Here is a 19,079-nt window from a genome sequence, read left to right on the forward strand (position 1 = left end):
CCTGGGGGCTTGTCAGAAATGAGGAATCTTAGCCCTTGGGGAAGACCCAGCGAATCAGAGCCTGCATTCTACCCAGATACCCAGGGGATTTGTGTACACATTAAAGATTGAGTGAGTGAGTGAAAGTCACTCATTGTGTCCAACTCTTTGCAACCTCCTGGACTGTAGCCCACCAGGCTCCTCTCTGTCCACGGAATTCTCCAGGCAAGAATACTGGAGTGGGTAGCCATTCCCTTCTCCAGGGGAGCTTCCTGATCCAGGGATCAAACCCAGATCTCCTGCATTATAGGTGGATTCTTTACTGTCTGAGCCACCAGGGAAACCCAAAGACTGAGAAGCATTGCGTTGCAGAGCTGCAGAATCACATGTCTGACCATGTTTTAAGTTCTGCTGTTTCGCTTTGAGGTCCCTTGCTACCCTCTATGGACAGTCATCGTAACAGCAACGAGCCAACTTTTAAATACACACCAGCACAGACACTGTGTAAACTTGTAGGATTACAAAAGGCACATTCAGAACAGGTGGGAGATTCTTGGTACTGGCACACAGACAGAAATATAGATCAATGGAACAAAATAGAAAGCCCAGAGATAAATTCACGCACCTATGGACACCTTTTCTTTGACACAGGAGGCAAAGATACGCAATGGAGAAAAGACAATCTCTTTAACAAGTGGCGCTGGGAAACTGGTCAATCATGTGTAAAAGAATGAAACTAGGACACTTTCTAATACTATACACAATAATAAACTCAAAGTGGATTAAAGATGTACATGTAAGGCCAGAAACTATAAAAGTCACTCTTAGAGGAAAACACAGGCAGAACATTCTCTGACATAAACCACAGCAAGATCCTCTATGACTCACCTCCCAGTGTAAAGGAAATAAAAACAAATATAAACAAATGAGATCGAATTAAACTTAAAAGCTTTTGCACAATGAAGGAAACTATAAGCAAGGTGAAAAGGCAGCCTTCAGAATGGGAGAAAATACTAGCAAACAAAAAAACTGACAAAAAATTAATCTCCAAAATACACTAGCACCTTATGCGTTCAATACCAGAAAAACGAACAACCCAGTCAAAAAGTGGGCCAAAGAACTAAGCAGACATTCTCCAAAGAAGACATACAGATGGCTAATAAACACATGAAAAGATGCTCAACATCACTCATTATTAGAGAAATGCAAATCAAAACCACAATGAGATATCATCTCATGCCAGTCAGAATGGCCACTATCAAAAACTCTACAAACAATAAATGCTGGAGAGGGTGTGGAGAAAAGGGAACCCTCTTACACTGTTGGTGGGAATGCAAACTGGTATGGCCAACTATGGAGAACAGCGTGGAGATTCCTTAAAAACTGGAAATAGAACTGCCATATGACCCAGCAATCCCACTGCTGGGCACACACCCTGAGGAGACCAAAATTGAAAGAGACATGTGTACCCCAGTGTTCATCGCAGCACTGTTTACAATAGCCAGGACATGGAAGAAACCTAGCTGTCCATTGGCAGGTGAATGGATAAGGAAGTTGCGGTACATATACACTATGGAATTTGCGGTACATATACACTATGGAATATTCAGTTCAGTTCAGTTGTTCAGTCGTGTCCTACTCTTTGTGACCCCATGGACTGCAGCATGCCAGGCTTCCCTGTCCATTACCAACTCTCAGAACTTGCTCAAACTCATGTCCATTGAGTCAGTGATGTCATCTAACCATCTCATTCTCTATCATCCCCTTCTCCTCCTGCCCTCAATCTTTCACAGCATCAGGGTCTTTTCCAAGGAGTCAGTTCTTCTCATCAGATGGCCAAAGTATTTGGGAAGGGCAAAGGTGGGATGATTTGAGAGAATAGCATTGAAACATGTATATTATCACATGTAAAATAGATGACCAGTGCAAGTTCAATGCATGAAGCAGGGCACTCATACCTGGTGCTCTGGGACAACCCAGAGGGATGCGGTAAAGAGGGAGGGGGGAGGGCAGTTCAGGATGGGGGGATACATGTGCACCCGTGACTGACTCATGTCAATGTATAACAAAAACCACCACAATATTGTAAAGTAATTATCCTCCAATTAAAATAAATTTTAAAAAAAGAACAAATGGGAGATTTTTGAAATACCAAATGCTAAGCACCTTTTTGCAACATTTCTAAACGAACCAAATACTACATTTAAAGGAAACCACAATTTCTTCTCACAAAGGCAGTGGAAAGAGAATATGAAGTCAATCTGGGGATTGACTTCTCCTCTGAAATAAGGGGGCTAATAGGAAAATGGGGGCTTTCCAGGTGGCTCAGATGATAAAGAATCTGCCTGCAATGCAGGAAACCAGGGTTCTTTCCCTGGGTTTGGAAGATCCCCTGGAGAAGGAAATGGCAACCCACTCCAGTATTCTTGCCTAGAGAATTCCTTGGTCAGAGGAGACTGGTGGGCAACAGCCCGTGGGGTCACAAAGAGTCAGACATGACTGAGCGACTAACACACACACACATAGGAAAATGGGTGGAAAACACTTTTTAGCAGCCCAACAAGCATTCTTTTCTTTAAAATCGAATGTCTGTTGGGGGTGTTTTTAGAATGATCCTATGATCTATAATTCCATAATTATTACCTGTAAGTCCTGAGAATTGGTGTCTTAATGTCCTTCATTGCTTCATTTAGCACATATTATAAAAGGAATCTGACATTTTTCCCCTGGGGGAATGGGGACACACTTAGAGCATTAGTCCCAGTAGGTGCCTGGAGCAGACGCGCAGAGGAGACGTGCAAGCTTGGACTGCTGGGGTCCAGGGTCAGAGTCTCTGGCCAGGGAGGGTCTCAGACTTCTCTGCAACTCCATGAGCAGTGACCAGAAGAGGAAAAAACCATGTGTAGTAGTGATAGTAATGAGGCTGTCTTGTGCACTTACAAAGCTGTTCCCCGAGTCCTGTCACACCTGTGAGGTCACTGTTGTCAACCTCATGGTCCACGGAAGGACCTGGGGAACTTGCAGGTTCAAGGACAAGGCCACAGACAGACAGGAGTTCTCTGTCCCCCATGGCAGCACTGCTGTGGATGCCCGCCCACATGGCCCATGGGAGAAGCCGGTTTCCTATGCTCCCTCCCTCCGCTGACCCTCCTGGCAGGATTCCTGGCTCTTAGTTCAGTCTCTGACCACAGAACTGCCGCCCACCAGGCCATGGGAGTCAGTGCTGGCAGGACCCTTGTTCACATCAGCTTGGACGTGCAACACGAACATGACCCCTCACATCTCCTTGGCTTTCTAACTGCATCTGCCTGGACCACAGCTCCTCCCTGATTGCTTCACCTCAACACACAAGTGAAAGTGGTGGTCGCTCAGTCCTGTCTGACTCTTTGCAGCCCTATGGACTGAAGCCTGCCAGGCTCCTCTGTCCATGGGACTCTCCAGGTAAGAATACTGGAGTGGGTTGCCACCCCCTTTCTCCAGGGGATCTTCCTGACCCAGGGCTCAAACCCAAGTCTCCTGCATTGCAGCAAATTCTTTCCTGTCTGAGCCACCAGGGAAGCCTCAACCACAACTTCTTACTAAATGGAATACACAGCTTTGAGTCTTCATAGTCACATATTCACTAAATGAATATGTTTATGGAGGGGCTCTAGGCCTCCACATTGTCTTCTGGTGTTGGGAGCATGGCAGGAAATAGAGTAGAATACTCTGAGCCTTCTGGGGCTGCTCCATACAACACAGTAGCCACTAGTCACATGTGGCTATTTAAATCTTAATTCATTAAAGCTAAAGTAGAAGTTGAGAGCCACTGTGGCCACTTCTTAAGTGACTGATAGCCACAGTTGGCTAGTGGTCCTCGGATTTGGACAGCACAGGTAGAGAACATTTCCATCATCATGGAAGGTTCTATTAGAACTTCTGTTCTGTCCTACTGCCATAGAACTTAAAAAAAAATTTTTTTTAATTTAAATAACTCTGTAAAATTAAGATTTATTTGGCTCATGGGATCTTTCATTGCAGCGCGTGGACTCTAGTTGTGGCACATGGGCTTATTAGTTGTTCTAGGCATGTGGGATCTTAGTTCCCCAAAGAGGGATCGAACCTGTGTCACCTGCATCGCAAAGGCAGATTCTTAATCACTGGACCGCCAGGGAAGTCCCTGCTGTAGAGCTTTTATTCATTCTGGTGGTGGAGTTGGATAATAGAAAATTAAATATTAGATATTATTAAAGTATCAGGCATCTAGAATAAAGAGCTATGGAGGAAAAAATAAAGGGAGGAAAGGGGGATAGAGAGTGATGGGATTGGGATGCTGGGGGCTGCTTAGTAAGCACCGGCTCTGCTGACTACTTCCTTTCTTGAAATTCCTCCTTTGATACCATGACCACCATCCTCTATTTATTATTCTGCTTCCTCTCTGGATAATGTCTTAGTGACAGAGCAGCCCTTCTTGAGATTCTTACACATAAGAACTGCAAGGCAACCCTTGATTAGCCAAAGTCCCAGAAGTGACCCAGAATCTCAAGGTTTCCAAACTCCAGCAACATTTTTTGCACTCATCACCGTTCAGATGAGCTGCTGTGACAAGACTAGAGGTGCTAGTATGCTCTTAAAAAACTGAAATATAAGTAAATGACCTACAACTAACCACCATCTGATAAAGTTCCTAAATGTTCATCTCGCCCACTTTTCAGAAGCACCACAAGGGGGCAGCAGTGGTTTACAAAAGCTACCAGGGCACCTCTCACTAATTGCTCATCTCTGGCCTTTATTTCAAAATAAAGCTTGTGGGGTGAAATGTGAAAATGAAAACTGCACTATGCAGTTAACAAGACTAACTAGAATTTCACCATGACCTAGAATGTAAACTGAACGTTTTTAGAGTGTAGAATAATGGAGTCATGTATTGTGTATAACCATGAGATGGATTAATTCACCAGTTAATTACATTTACTGTCACTGTTTGTTGATTGTAGCCCTTCACCCAATCCTCATTTTGAAACACACAAGAATGCTTCAGTGTTTTTCCTCTCCATTTTAAAATGGAAAGATTTCTCTGGCCTTTTCTTGAACTGATCAATTGATTCTCCATCAGCTTCGTGTAAAACAATAAGTGAAGAAAATCTATACGTTTGTTCCCAGTTGTGGTCTTGCAAGTTCAAGGCAAATTGCCATGGTGAACATCTGGGATTCATCATGTCTGCTCTGTTACCTCATTGATGGGCACATGTCTTTTCCATATGTGCACAGTAAAAGGCCTACGGAGTTAGAAGGAAAGCAAAATCATAGCATGCTCTCAACTTTCTGCTGCAAGCAGGTATGTGGAGATATTAAACTGGGAGAAGGAATGCTTCTGGGTCAAGTTTATCTAAATACTTGGCATATTGTACAAATGCCCTCTCATGGGCCAGAGTGCCACCCTTTCATGCACAAGTAACCCACAGTGCCTCCCCAAAACAGAGTCTGGGTGAAAGATGAAAAAAAAAAAAGAGAGTAAAGTTGGAAATTGAGAGGCCATGGTTAAACTAACACTTTAGGATTATTCAAGACTGATGTGTTTGAACTCAGCTCTCCAAAGACAGCCAAGAACTGCAGTCTCAAGTTTATATCATGCCTCAGGATTCATGTCATGGAATTCAAGACAAATGGTAGACATAGATCTATGTCTCTTTGACACTCCCTCACTTTTTATAATATTGTTCTCTAATGACCATGGGCAGTGGGAGCAATTATAACTATGCTCCATAAATGGCAATTTACACATAGAACTGTTCAAGTCTTTGATGCACTAATTTCACATCTGGGGATCCATTCTAAGGAACTATTTCTAAATACAGAAAGAAGTTCTAATATGGAAAAAGACGTTTCATGTAGCATTATTTAAGTGATGAAAAATTGGGGGTAAAATCCTTTAAATTAGTAGTAATAGGAAACGATCAAATATAATTTGACATGTCTACATAATTGGTTATTAAGTTGTCATGAGAATAATGTGTGTGAAGACTAGACGGTGTAGAAATGCTCACATAATTAAGGGAATAAAGAAGAAAATAAAGTAGTATGCATAGTCATGATCCTGCCGTGTTTAAATTTTGCATAGAAAAAGGCTGTGAAAGAAAAACATGCCTAAATATTAAGAGCAGTTGCTTCAGTGGTGATTCCCAAGGTAAAATTTCCTTCTTTTTTTAAAGATATTTTTTATGTGAACTAATACTAAAGTCTTTACTGAATTAGTTATAATATTGTTTCTGTTTTATGTTTTGGTCTTTTGGCCACAAGGCATGTAGGATCTCAACTCCCCAACTAGGAATCAAATCCACACCCTCTGCACTGCGAGGTGAAATCTTAACCACTGGACTACTAGGGAAGTTCCCTTCCTTTTCACTTTTTGATAGCTTCAAATTGTAAGTGTTACTGTGTCATGGAAAATCTATACTTGTGAAAACTTTTATTTTGAATTTAAAATGATTATTCTTTTATCTTAGGATTTCTGTTTAAGTTGTCTTCTTCTCTCCATCTTTCCTCCCTTACTTAAAAATCAACATCCTGCATCCCAGTCTCACACTGGTTCATTTTCTATTTCAGACAAAGGAAAGTGGACCCACTCTGGTCTCTGGTGGAAGCTTCTCAGCTGGCTGGGGCTAAAGCGTGAGCTGGTTTAAGTTGACGGAGGTGACAAGATGACCCTAGTCAAGGTGCCCTGGCTACTGCTCATTCTAGTCATGCTGTGGCTTCCCTAAATGTTTAATTATTGATGCTGAGAGAGAATATAAAGTAAAATATTTTATAGAACAATGGTAACCACTAGTGGGTAAAAATTGAGTATATAACTTCCAAAAATATAGGAAAAGCAAAGAAAACCTTTGAAATAAATAGATACCAGTTTTAAAAGGAGCTATTTTTTTTTAAGTTATTTATTTGGCTGTGCCAAGTCTTAGTTGTGGCATGTGGAATCTAGTTCTCTGACCAGAGACTGAAGCTGGGCTCTCTGCATTGGGAGTGCAGAGTCCTAGCCCCTGGGCCACTAGAGAAGTCCCAAGCGAGCTATTTGAAGGGAGGCGGGGACAGATGACATGCATGATGGGATAATATTTGGAGACGTTAATCAATAAGCTTCCTTTCCTGTCAATCCTCCGCCCAAGGCTCTTCTGCTCCTGCCCACACAGACAGATGTGTTGCTCATGACTGGGCCAGGCATGAGGACTGCCTAATTGACAAGCTGGCCTGATCACAAGACAAGAGATATGTGAATGTGCATTGGCCTCTGTGGACCAGGGAAGGGAAAGGGGAAGAGGGAGCCAAGTACTATAAAGAAAGGAACACAGGAGAACACCCAAACCTCTGGCAAAACATGGGCCGTCTGTCCAGAGTGCCATGACAGCATCTCTCTTGTCATGGACCTTGAAGATCATCAAAAGCCCAAAGATCCTTCAAATTAGGGTGATGCTTGTTTGTGCCTCAAGACTCTCCCATTGGTTTCATTCCATGAAGACAACTCTGTCAAATAGCCACAGACATCTGTATTCTCTTCTCTAAGCAGACTGAGGAGTTATGGGCCTTTGGGCCCTGAACGGTTGATGGTGATGTAAAAGGCAAACCTTGAATTGGCCAACAAGACTCCAGTTAGTGGGACTTTGAAATCTCCCTCTGAGCTAGGAACTTCAGTAGAACACATGCTTCTGCTACCCATGAACTTAAAAACTGTACCCTAGAAACTGAAAATACCCATTATTTCTAACCTCTGTGGTACATTTATAAAATGTAACATAATAGACTATGTTGAAAGAAAAGAACTTAAAGACATGTTTGACAATAGTACTACAAGTCTCAAATTTCATATACCATGAATAAGAAAAATCAAACCACCTAGAAAAGGTTTTTAAAAATTGTCCTGAATGAAATTTGGATCAAAGAGTAATTTCCTCTTTGTAACTGCAATTACAAATTTATTTAGAACACAAACAGAAGAGCTATATTATATAATGAGAACAAAGTGTGAAACCAAAGCCATACCGAGGAGGAAAATTCATAGCTTTACATACGATGACTATAAAACCAGAAAGTATAACAAATAAATAGAACACATTCAACTGAAGGAATCCCCAGATAAACATTAGTGGCATTCGTGTTTTGTTTGTAGGCAATTGTTTTTGGCTGCCTAGCTTCTGAAGCTTCTTCTCCTATCAGGGGAATCCACCATGATGTTGGTCTTGGACATGTAGAGCTGGGGCAGAACATCTAGACTTAGTTGATCAGATGCTGCTCCCTGAAACTAGAACTCTGAACCTGGAATGAGTGCCTGAAAGAAACAGAAGTAGCTTACTGGTCATTCTGGTAGCCACAGCCAGAACATGTGGTGCAACCAGCACATCCCAACAAGCTGGGGATCTGACCACTCAGATTCCTAGTTTCTGCTCATCCCCCCACCTGGTTCCCTACAACCCCTGAACACCTGGGCTGCATGCTATCCTTCTCCAGTGTATTTTTCTTCCCGTCTAGAGTCATTTTCTACTGTGAATAACTTCAATCCCCTGAACAAAACAGAAGGAAAGAATGTATAATAAAGACATAAATTAATGAGAGGAAAAAAAACTATAGCAATGATGAAAGAACTCAAGAACTGTTTTAAACAACCAATAAAACTGGCAAACTTCTGAGACTTATCACAGAAAAAAATTAAGAAAAATCACAAATGCTTGTATGAAGGAAAAACGTATATGAATGATTCTGAAGTTAAGAAATGATGAGACTATAATGACAGTTCTACACTTGATAAAATTAAGAGATCAATTACCGAAATTAACTGGAGTGTGCTATCAACCAAGGGGAAAAGGCTAAAAAGTTTTATTAATAAAAAATTCAAACCCCTCCCCCTCTTCCCAAAGGGCGCAGAGTCAGACTGACTTAAGGAGAAATTCCTTCAAACCTGTTCTATTTACACGACTCCTGGATACGGAGAAAGAAGGCAGGTGAGCCTCTTCCAGATGGCCCTGGCCCCTAGTTGCCCTTGACTTAGTAGCAGTTCCCCTGCTGTTGAGTGGAGGTCAGCCTGTCGTATGAACAGGTTGTCTTGCTATACTCTTTGGGCCTAGCTGTTACAACTCTCACACCTATTTATCTATTTGTGGCTGGTGTCAGCTGTATGTAGCTCATTTGCGCACTTGCACAAGTCATGCTAATTAACCCTCTGGATGGCTGCCTTTATCTCCTTCACTAGCTTCCTTCATTACTCCCCTATCTGAGGAAGAATGATCCCATTCCCACCCTTCAAAGGGAAAGTGAGGGAACTTAGGCACAGGGAGATTTAGATACTAGTCCATGATTCTCTCTAGGATGACCTGAGGAATAAGAGAGTTGGGAGCTAATGTCAAAGGAGAGGCTGTGTGATTTTTATCGTGGAAAAATGCAGATATCAGGAGTGGATGCTAGGGAACAGGTGTAAACCGGGGCTCTGAGAGTCTCTTGGATTGCAAGGAGATCAAATCAGTCCATCCTAAAGGAAATCAGTCCTGAATATTCATTGGAAGGACTCATGCTGAAGCTGAAATGCCAATACCACCTGGCCACCTGATGCAAAGAACTGACTCCTTGGAAAAGACCCTGATGCTGGGAAAGATTGAAGGCAGGAGGAGAAGGGGATGACAGAGGATTAGATGGTTGGATGGCATCACTGACTTGATGGACATGAGTTTGAGCAAGCTCTGGGAGTTGGTGAAGGACAGGGAAGCATGGTGTGCTGGGGTCACAAAGAGTTGGACACGACTGAACAACTGAACTGAACTTGGGTCATCCCAGATGGGATCTGTTGAAGGTGCAGAAAGAGGAGCTTCTTTCTTTTAGGTGGAGACTGGAGGAGGAATATGCTTGTTTCTTTCAGTGTTAGGTGCTGCTAAAAGTGGTTTTTAGGTCTTGGGGGCCCTAGGGATCTTTGGGGGTTTCCCTGGTGGCTCAGATGGTAAAGAATCTGCCTGCAATGGGGGAGACCTGGTTTCTATCCCTGGGTTGAGAAGATCCCCTGGAGGAGGGCATGACAACCCACTCCAGTATTCTTGCCTGAAGAGTTCTCATGGACAGAGGAGCCTGGTGGGCTACAGTCCATGGGGTCACCATGAGTCACACATGACTGAGTGACTAATTCAAGGGCCTTTGGAGGCCAGCTTCCAGCTCAGATGGCTGGCCTGTTGGGCACAGGTCTGACTCGAAGGTCAGTGGGATACTTCAGATCCCTGGCTAGGCCTCCATGTACATGGGTGCCCTGTAGCTGACACAGTTGGTAAGAATTACTGAGGGAGCTGGTCTCATCCTGGGGTGAGTTCCCCTGGATACAGAGAGCTTCCTTTAAGGCTCCTTGGAGACAGCTGCTCTTAATATAGTTGACAGTGGGCTAAGCGCTGTATAAGAGGCAAGCACCGTATTTAATAAATTATCTGGTAACCCTTGGGCTCCTCGAAGGCTGGATTGCACCCAGAGCATCCAGTGGGTTAAGAAGAAACAGATGTGCTGCCCACAGACCAATTCCTCCTATTACAGATTCTATGTCCAGTTACCTTTCTTTCCCCTTAAGCATATTACTGTTCCTGGGGTTTAAAGGGAAGAATGTTGCAGTGCTTTGACATTCGCTTCTCCAGTGGACCATTTGGATGGCAAGGAGATCAAACCAGTCAATCCTAAAGGAAATCAATCCTGAATATTCATTGGAAGGACTGATGCTGAAGCTGACGCTCCAGTACTTTGGACGCCTGATAGGAAGAGTCGACTCATTAGGAAAGGCCCTGATACTGGGAAAGATTGAAGGCAAGAGGAGAAGGGGACGACAGAGGACGAGTTGGTTGGATGGCATCACCGACTCAACGGACATGAATTTGAGCAGGCTCCAGGAGATGGTGAAGGACAGGGAAGCCTGGTGTGCTGCAGCCGGACACAACTGAGCGACTGAACAACAAGGCGTATTACGGGGCTCCTGCATTGCAGAGATTCTTTACTATCTGAGCCACTAGGGAAGCCTGTATTGTGGGGGGGCGTCCGTTTTTAAAAACAGAAACCTACCAAAAATGCCCCTGAGAGCTGCGATATTGCCCAAAGCATAGAGAGTTGATTCCTCTGTCCCATCCAGGGCAGTCCTATGGCCAGATGCATCCGGTCCCACGCCCTGCAAACAGTCCTGTATGGCTTTGCTCTCCGGACCCGGGGACATCCCCATGCCGCCCAGCTTCGCAGGCCCATTTTCGCAGCAGCTCCAGTCCTCCCGGGTCTCCACGCAACAATGAAGCGTGGGCGGCCCCAGCGGCCTCATTTGCATATCTCCGCGGCTTGGCCAATGGGCTGCGCAGGGGCTTTGGAACGCAGTGTTGCCATCGGCGTGCGCGCGTGTGTGCGCGTGTGACAGCGGCTGTGGCCGTGGCCGTGGCCGTGGGAGGCCGGCCCGGCGGAGCCCAGCCGCGCGGGGACCGGCCCCGGCGCCCGCTCCCCCTGCGCATCGCGGCCGAGTGGCCTGGCCGAGTCCAGGGACCGGCAGCCCCGGCCGCCGCGCCGTCGCGATGTCGGTGGCGGGGCTGAAAAAGCAGTTCCACAAAGCCAGCCAGGTAGGGACACACGGAGGAGGGAGGGAGGAGGGCTAGGGGAGCCGCGGTCCCCTCGAGGCTCCGGGGCCTCTGAGACTCCGGCGCCCTTAGGGGCCTCTTTTAGGGCTCGATTTCTTCCCGCCTAAGTGGGCGCGGGGGTGGAGTGAGGGGCCGCCGGCTCTCCTCCGCTTCTTGGCACCTCCTTCTTGCCAGTCCCCGGCCCCCCCTGCTCCATCCTCAGCCACTGAAATTCTGAGAGGTTCTGCGGAGGGGAGACCAGAGGTGGCGGGCCGCAGGGGCTCGGGCGAGCAGAGACGGCGTCTCGAGGCCTGGAGGCTCTGCTCCGTGCCTCTATTCCCGGACCCGCGCCGGGAGGAGGACCACAGAGGGTGCAGGGCCGGCATGGCCTCCCTCGAGTCCCCCACCTTTTGGTTGGGAGACCCCGCGGGGCACGTCCTGCCATTCCTGGGCAGCCGCGCGGGCGTCGGCGGATCCGGGGATGCTGTGTACTTGGCGCTCCCGGCCTGGAGGTGGACCCCGCCTGCCTGACTGCCCGCAGCTCCGGGCTGGGCTGTCTACAGCCGTTCTTCCTCCCGCATAGTCTTCCCGGTGTCGGCCCGGGCCTGGGCACCAGTCTCCTGTTCTCTACGAGCTGCCAGTTTTGTGGGAAGACACTGAGACAGACACGTAAACATATAGTGTTGGACACACCTCCACGCACAGTGGATGGCAGATAATAAGATAGGGGCATCAGGGAGAACTTCCCGGAGGAAGAGTCGCGTCATTTGAAAATTAAATATGAGAAGGAATTGTGGTGGAGGGTGTGGGTGGAAAGGATAGGTGTTCTGAGCAGAGGAAACAAGAAGACAGGCAAGCGGGCATGTGATTGGTGTGTGTGTGGGTGTGGGTGTCTGTTGACAAGCAAATTCGTATTCTAAGATTTCAGTCTCCCAGCCTTGGCAGAACTCACATTGTAAAATCAACCCTACACCAGCACTGCTGGGTCTCTTGGACAGATTTCATTCAGAATTCACTCTTCTGATGAGGTCTTATCTTGCCTCTTTCACACATTGGTCCCTGAAAAGCAGCTGGAATTAGAGGATTCCTTTCTCTCTGTCTCTTGTTGAAAAGTGCTGCCTGTTCTCTCACTCACATCCCTTCCATGAAGAAACTGGGTGGTGTGCAGTTTCCAGCTGGGGATGCTGGGTGGTTGGTGGTACTATTGGGGTAATGAGGAGTCCTGGATGAGGGGCCAGTTAGGTGACCAGGGAGATGGTGGGGTCACTGCAGGCGGGCTTTGGGCACTTTGAAAAATCCGTGAGATACTCAGATAACTCTGGCCTGGGAGCCAGTGGGTGAGATCCAGATTGGAGCTATAGACTTGGGGGAATTTCTAGCCTCAATGGAGATTTAAAAATATAAGTGCAAATGGAAGTCAAAAAATGCACAGTGAGTTAAACTCATAGACTGTAGGAGCACCCACATTTAGGGACAGTGTTTAGGCTGGGACTTGATAAGCAGTGACCACTCAATAAATATTTATTGGATAAGTGAAAGCGTGGGGCTGGAGAAGCACAAGAAGGGAAGAACTAGTAGAATGGAGGAGAGAGGAGTATCATGGAAACCTAAGAAGTGGGTACATTTAAAGTTGGGAGCAGGGACTTCCCTGGTGGTATAAGGGTTATGACTCTGCACTTCCAGAATAGGGGGTGTGGGTTTGATGTCTGGTAGGGGAACTAAGATCCCACATGCGATGCAGCCAGAAAGTAAAAATAAAATAAAAGGTGGGAGCAGTTAGCAAGTCTGCCGTGAGCTCAGTACTGAGGGGTGGGCAGCCCGGAGGCCTACTGCTTCTGTGGTCTGGGCAGTGTCAGCTTAATCACTAGCTAGCTGGGCTTGCTACAGGAGCTTTCTTAGCTTAGTCGCTCAGTCGTGTCTGCCTCTTTGCCACCCCATGGATTGCAGCTTGCTAGGCTTCCCTGTCCTTCACCACCTCCCAGAGTTTGCTCAAATTCACATCCATTGAGTTGGTGATGCCATCCAACCATCTCATCCTCTGCAGGGTCCTAACCTCTTTTGAAAGATATTCTTTTATTGAGAATAGACTTCATGGGAGCAAATCTCAGAGATGAACAGGACACAGCCCTAAGAGGATTGAAATTGGTTTCTGACCACTAACCAGAGTGAATGGTTGAAATCCCAGGAAGTTATTGACATTGGTAAATAATATGCTGAAGATGAGATCGTTTAGTTTAACTACTCATCATCAGTCCATTAAAAAAGGAAATGAGCAGAGAGTCTAATTTAGTCTTTTTACATGAACTGAAACCTTTTTGTGACTTTTTCTGGAAAGCTCTCTGGGCTTCGCAAATCACATTTTGTGGTCAAAGTGCCTAATAGATAGGTTTTTATCTGTTTTGAAAGTCTTTCTAAGAAATCTTGCAATGGGACAGATTTGGTGGAGAAATTAGACCAGGCTTAATAAAATAAGAGGGAGCATGATCATAAAAAGTGCCAGATGTTCTTCCCAGGCAACATTTTAACAGCAGGTTTTAATTCACATAGAACTTTCCCAGGGCTGGGGAAAGGGAGGCTGGGATGATGTCAATGGCTTAATAATTCCCAGGGATCCAGGCCTGGCTGTGCCACTGATCAGATCTGTGACCTGGGAAACATGATTTAACCCATCTGTATGGTGAATGAGAGGATTTAGAAGCTGTATGCGTGCATGCTCAGTCATGTCTTACTCTTTGCAACCCCTTGGACTGTAGCCCCCTAGGCTCCTCTGTCCATGGGATTTCCCAGGCAAGAATACTAGAGTGGGTTGTCATTTCCTCCTCCAGGGGCTCTTCCTGACCCAGGGATGGAACCCAGGTCTCCTGCATTGGCAGGCAGATTCTTTACCGCTGAGCCATCAGGGAAGCCCTTAGAAGCTATGTTCCTGTTCTAAAATTTCTTGTGATGATCATACAACTCTGTAAATATACTAGAAAAACCACTGAATTATATACTTTAAGTTGTGAATTGTATGGTATATAAATTATATCTCAAGAAAGTATATAACTAACTATATCTCTCTTTATATCTAATATATCTCAGTTCTGAAATTGTTAAGTAATTTGCTTAAAGTATTTCAGAGAAAGATAAAGATTATAAAGTGGACCTTTTACAAATAAGGGAACCAAGACCTTGACAAATTGAGATGATTTTTCTCAATGATAGAAAAGGTGAAATAACTTATAACTTCCTGGTTAAGTGCTCTGGCTTTCTTGATACTTTACCTATCTCTGCAGGAAAAAAAAAAAGTCCCCTTACTTTACAGAGAATGAAGAACTCTAAATCCCAGGGATTATGCATCATTTTGGCAGCACATGGAGACTAAAAGGAAAGAGGAAGAAATCAACTAAAATGAGAAGAGTACAAGTTGAGTTAATAACAAAATTTAATTAATCCTTTCCTTCAACATTTGGGATTATAACCCAAGTGTCCCAAGATCATAATTAAATACCTTTTTCTCTTGAAAAGGTTTTTTTTTTTTTTTTTTTTTAGTAGAGAGGTTTACTCTTCTACTGGTAGGGATGCAGTTTGAGTTACTAGAGATAAATACAAATAACTTGGACTTCCCCAGTGGCTCAGATGGTAAAAAATCTGCCTGCAATGCAGGAGACCTGGGTTTGACTCCTGGGTGGGGAATATTCCCTGGAGAAGGGAATGGCAACCCACTCTAGTATTCTTGCCTGGAGAATTACATGGACAGAGAAGCCTTGTGGGCTACAGTCCATGGGGTTGCAAAGAGTTGGACTGAGTGACTAACACACGTACACAAATAGCTTAGAGAGGTCATTGTGGTTTCTTGTTAAGTGGTGTGCCTGACCAATAAAAAGTAACTCATAATAATTATATGTCACTGCTCATTGATTTGTATTAATTATGTTCACTTCATAGTATTTTTCTTGACAGTATTTTATTTTTGTTGCAGGATGCTTAGGCCACATCTGTGCTTACTGTGATAGGGACACTGTTCTAATAGCTGTTATTTGTTCCCTTTCTGCACTTCTGAGAGCCTGGTTCCCCATCCCATGAAAGCCTGATTTTATTCTTTCCTCTGTTCTTCTTGCCCCAAACTGATCAACTAGTGAGGACACAAGAGGGGTGATGACCTTTCTTGTTAAATTTCCTTGTTTTTACCCTTAAGTAGCAGTGTTCTATCATGTGACCCAGAAACACAATAGGGTGTGGGGAGGTCCTAACAAAGCTTTTTTTTTGGTAACTTCCCCCTCTTTCCCTTTTGATGCCTGAATCAGAAACATGATGAGTGGTCCTAAGAGGCCAAGACATTCTCTCTGTAATGACTAAATGCACAGGCTGGTCATTTATGGGTAAACGCTATAGAGAAGGATATTCTTTGTAAATTATGAGAATCTCTAGGGAGGTGGTGAATGTCTCTTGTTTCACTTTCTCATTAGAGAGAAAGATAAAAATGCACTTTGCAAAGTCCATAATGATTCTTTGTGTTTTATGTAGGTGCATCAGAAAATGTGTTAAGCTGAAACTTGCTTGCTCCTTTCCACATAGACTGTTTGATAAATTAATCCTTGGGTCTATGTGTTAACCATATATTTTTAACTTGGGATGTTAGAGTAGGTGCTGAAACTAAATTGGTTTTAATTTTTTAATCTCTGAAGAACACAGTATAATTCAAGCATTTCTTACCACTGATGCCTTTTCTCTAAAGTAAATATAATTTAGGCTATCTCTTAGGATTTGATTAAAAATGCATTTAAAAGCAGGGATTTTTGTGTGTGTGTATGTATATACTATTTGTTTAGATTAAATTTTCAACTTTATTAAAAAACTGACTATAAATTATATTTCCCAAAATTAAGTGGGGTGTGTGTGTGTATCTTGTGTATTTGGAGGTTGCTATTGTTGGCATACTTTACCCAGAAAATGAAACTGAGAATAAGCAGAACTGATACACGATTTTATTTGACAAAATAATAGGTGAATGTATTCTGGAGATTCTACATCAGCCAAGTGAGGATAGCTAGATTTTGGTCTCTTGTGTTTCAGGTAGATTTTTTTTTTTACTGAGCTATAAGGGAAGCCCTTACTTTTCACTAGAAACCAGGAAAAGTGTTAAATTGGGGGAAAGAATCTGGAGGAATCCAGTTGGAATTGGGAAAAGACATTGGTGCAGTTCTAACTATTTGAGTTCTTCTGTGAGATGCCTTTTTCATGAGCTCTTCCCTTGCAATTCCCAGGCTCGTCCCCACTTGTTTTTACCACAGCACCAGCAGCAGTGACCTTCCTGAGCCCAGTGGCCTTCCTTCTGACTTTGTCATTCATTGGGTGGTAGTGTCTTTCCCAGCGGCATTTGGCTAAGTCTTTCTCAAGCACTGACATCACCAGCGCTTTTGCCAGATCAAATCATACATCAGTGGTAGAAGCTACTGCTATTTCAGGCTGCATAGCTTGGGTACTCCCTACCAATGAACCTGATATCTGAGTCATATATCCTCATCTGAATCTGTGTTCCTCCTTGCTCGTGGGCAGAGACCACCTTGTCTGGGTTGCTGAGTCTGAGGGTCAGTTCCCCAGCTGACACTCGGCAGCTTTTGGCCCAGCGTACCGTTCTCTGCTTACAACCCCTTCTACACTTGTGCGGTTTTCCTCTGGCTTTTGGCCGTTGCTTCAGATCTCCTTTAATGGCTCCTTCTTGTCCCCTTGAGCCCTAAATTCTGGAGTGCCCCAGGGCTCTGGCTTGGAATAGCTCCCCTTTTTCTCAACCTCGCACTCTGCCAAGGTGTTTTATCCAGCCTGATGGATTTATAAACGATCTATACATTGATGACTCTCTAAATTATGTTTCTGGCCTAGACACTCCTCCTGATCACAGACCCATAACGGACTTCTAAGTCTAACTGCCTGTAGCACCTCACTTCTTGGATATTTAAAAGGCTGTCAGACTTAAGATGTTCAAACCTGAACTCTTAATTTTCTCCACCCCAACCTGTTTTTCTGCTGGTTCCTACTTAAGTCAGTTGTACCAACATGTGTTCAACTGCTCAAGCAAAATAAGACAAAAACAAGATTCATCTTTGATTGCTTTCTTCCTCTCATCCCTAATTCATCAGAAAATGCTAATAACTCTTGGTTTTATTCTCAAAATACATCCCTCTTCCATTTATCTTTCTGGCTCTGCTTCTACTGTCCTTCTCCTGACTGTCACCTTTTGCCCACGTGGTTGCTGGAGCCTCCTCACCAACTTCCTACCAGGTACAATCCACTGACCTACAGTGACCTGAATGCTCTTCTGAAAATGAATCTCAGACCCTGTCGTTCTGTGAATGTAATGTAGACTGCTTACACGTCTTCAGTGCTTCAGTGGAGTCCAGCTGTGTTTAGAATAAAACCCAAGCTTCCTCCTCTGGCCTGTGAAGCCTCACATAACCTGGCCTCTCCCTTCCTTCTCCTGCTGCCGTTGAGCCACACCGGCCTCTCTTTGCTGCTTTAATGTGCTGAGGTCTTCTTTTCTTTGGGCCTTTGCCAGAGCTGTTCCCTCAGCCTAGCATGCCTTTCCTCTAGATCTTTGCAAAGTGTTTCCTTATTGTCGTTTAGATCATAGCACAGATTAAAGGCCACTTTGTCAGAAATGTCTTCCTGACCATGCAATTCAAATGGCATCTGCCCTATCACGTTGCGTAACTTTTAAAAAATATTTTTAAAATAATTTATTTATTTACTTTTGGCTGTGCTGGGTCTTTGTTGCTGTGCACGGGGTTTTCTCTAGTTGAGGCGAGCCAGAGCTACTCTCTCGCTGTGATGCATGAGCTTCTCACTGAGGTGGCTTCTCTTTTGGACCATGGCTCCGGGCGCTCAGGCTTCAGTAGTTGCAGCTCCCAGGCTCTAGAGCACAGGCTCAGTAGCTGTGGCACAGGGCCTTAGTTGCTCCGAGGCATGTGGGATCCTCCTAGATTAGGGATAGAATCCGTGTCTCCTGCATTGGTAGGAGGATTCTTTACCTCTGAGCCACCAGGGAAGCCCACGTTGCTTAACTTAAAAAAAAAAAACAAAACACCGTATCATAAATATTTTGATATTTTGATGACTATATTCAGTACAGATGGTTTCCTTTCTAATCCCATGTATTTTTATTGTAAAGATATATTTAAACTTGGGGGATAATTGCTTTACAGTGTTATGTTGGTTTCTGTATGATGTGAATCAGCTAATGGTTTGTCATGGATTTTTGTTTCTGTACGAAATATTGGTCTTTATTTTTTGCACTGTGTCTAATTTCAGTGTCAGGTAATACTGCTTAAATAAAATGAATTGGGAAGTGCTCACTCTTCTGTTTTCTGGAAGAAATTACACAAAACTTATGTTAATTCTTTTTTAGACATTTAGTAGAATTTTCCAGTAAAACCATCTGGGCTTGGAGATTTCTCATTTGAGGATTTCATTAGTTTGTGATTTTTTAAGGAATCCATTTAATTTAGGGTTATTAGATTTGTGTGTGGAGAATTATATGTAGTA

The 19,079-nt window shown here is 44.2% G+C and overlaps 1 protein-coding gene across 5 annotated transcripts in view; it reads left to right on the forward strand.

Annotated features, from left to right (window-relative positions):
- Nucleotides 1-11,304: 11,304 nt before the first annotated feature.
- Nucleotides 11,305-19,079, forward strand: part of SH3GL3 (SH3 domain containing GRB2 like 3, endophilin A3) — a 115,299-nt gene continuing 107,524 nt past the window's right edge. For 2 of the 5 annotated variants that reach the window (XM_070478276.1, XM_070478268.1), the window contains exon 1: nucleotides 11,313-11,561. In XM_070478276.1, coding sequence (XP_070334377.1) covers nucleotides 11,517-11,561 — 45 coding nt within the window. In that variant the 5' untranslated portion in view covers nucleotides 11,313-11,516. Of the gene's footprint in view, nucleotides 11,562-19,079 lie in introns of all 5 variants that reach the window. The other 3 variants (XM_070478270.1, XM_070478271.1, XM_070478272.1) reach the window with 3 other exon arrangements.

This window comes from Odocoileus virginianus, chromosome 16 (genome assembly GCF_023699985.2).
Source record: "Odocoileus virginianus isolate 20LAN1187 ecotype Illinois chromosome 16, Ovbor_1.2, whole genome shotgun sequence".
NCBI lineage: Eukaryota > Metazoa > Chordata > Mammalia > Artiodactyla > Cervidae > Odocoileus > Odocoileus virginianus.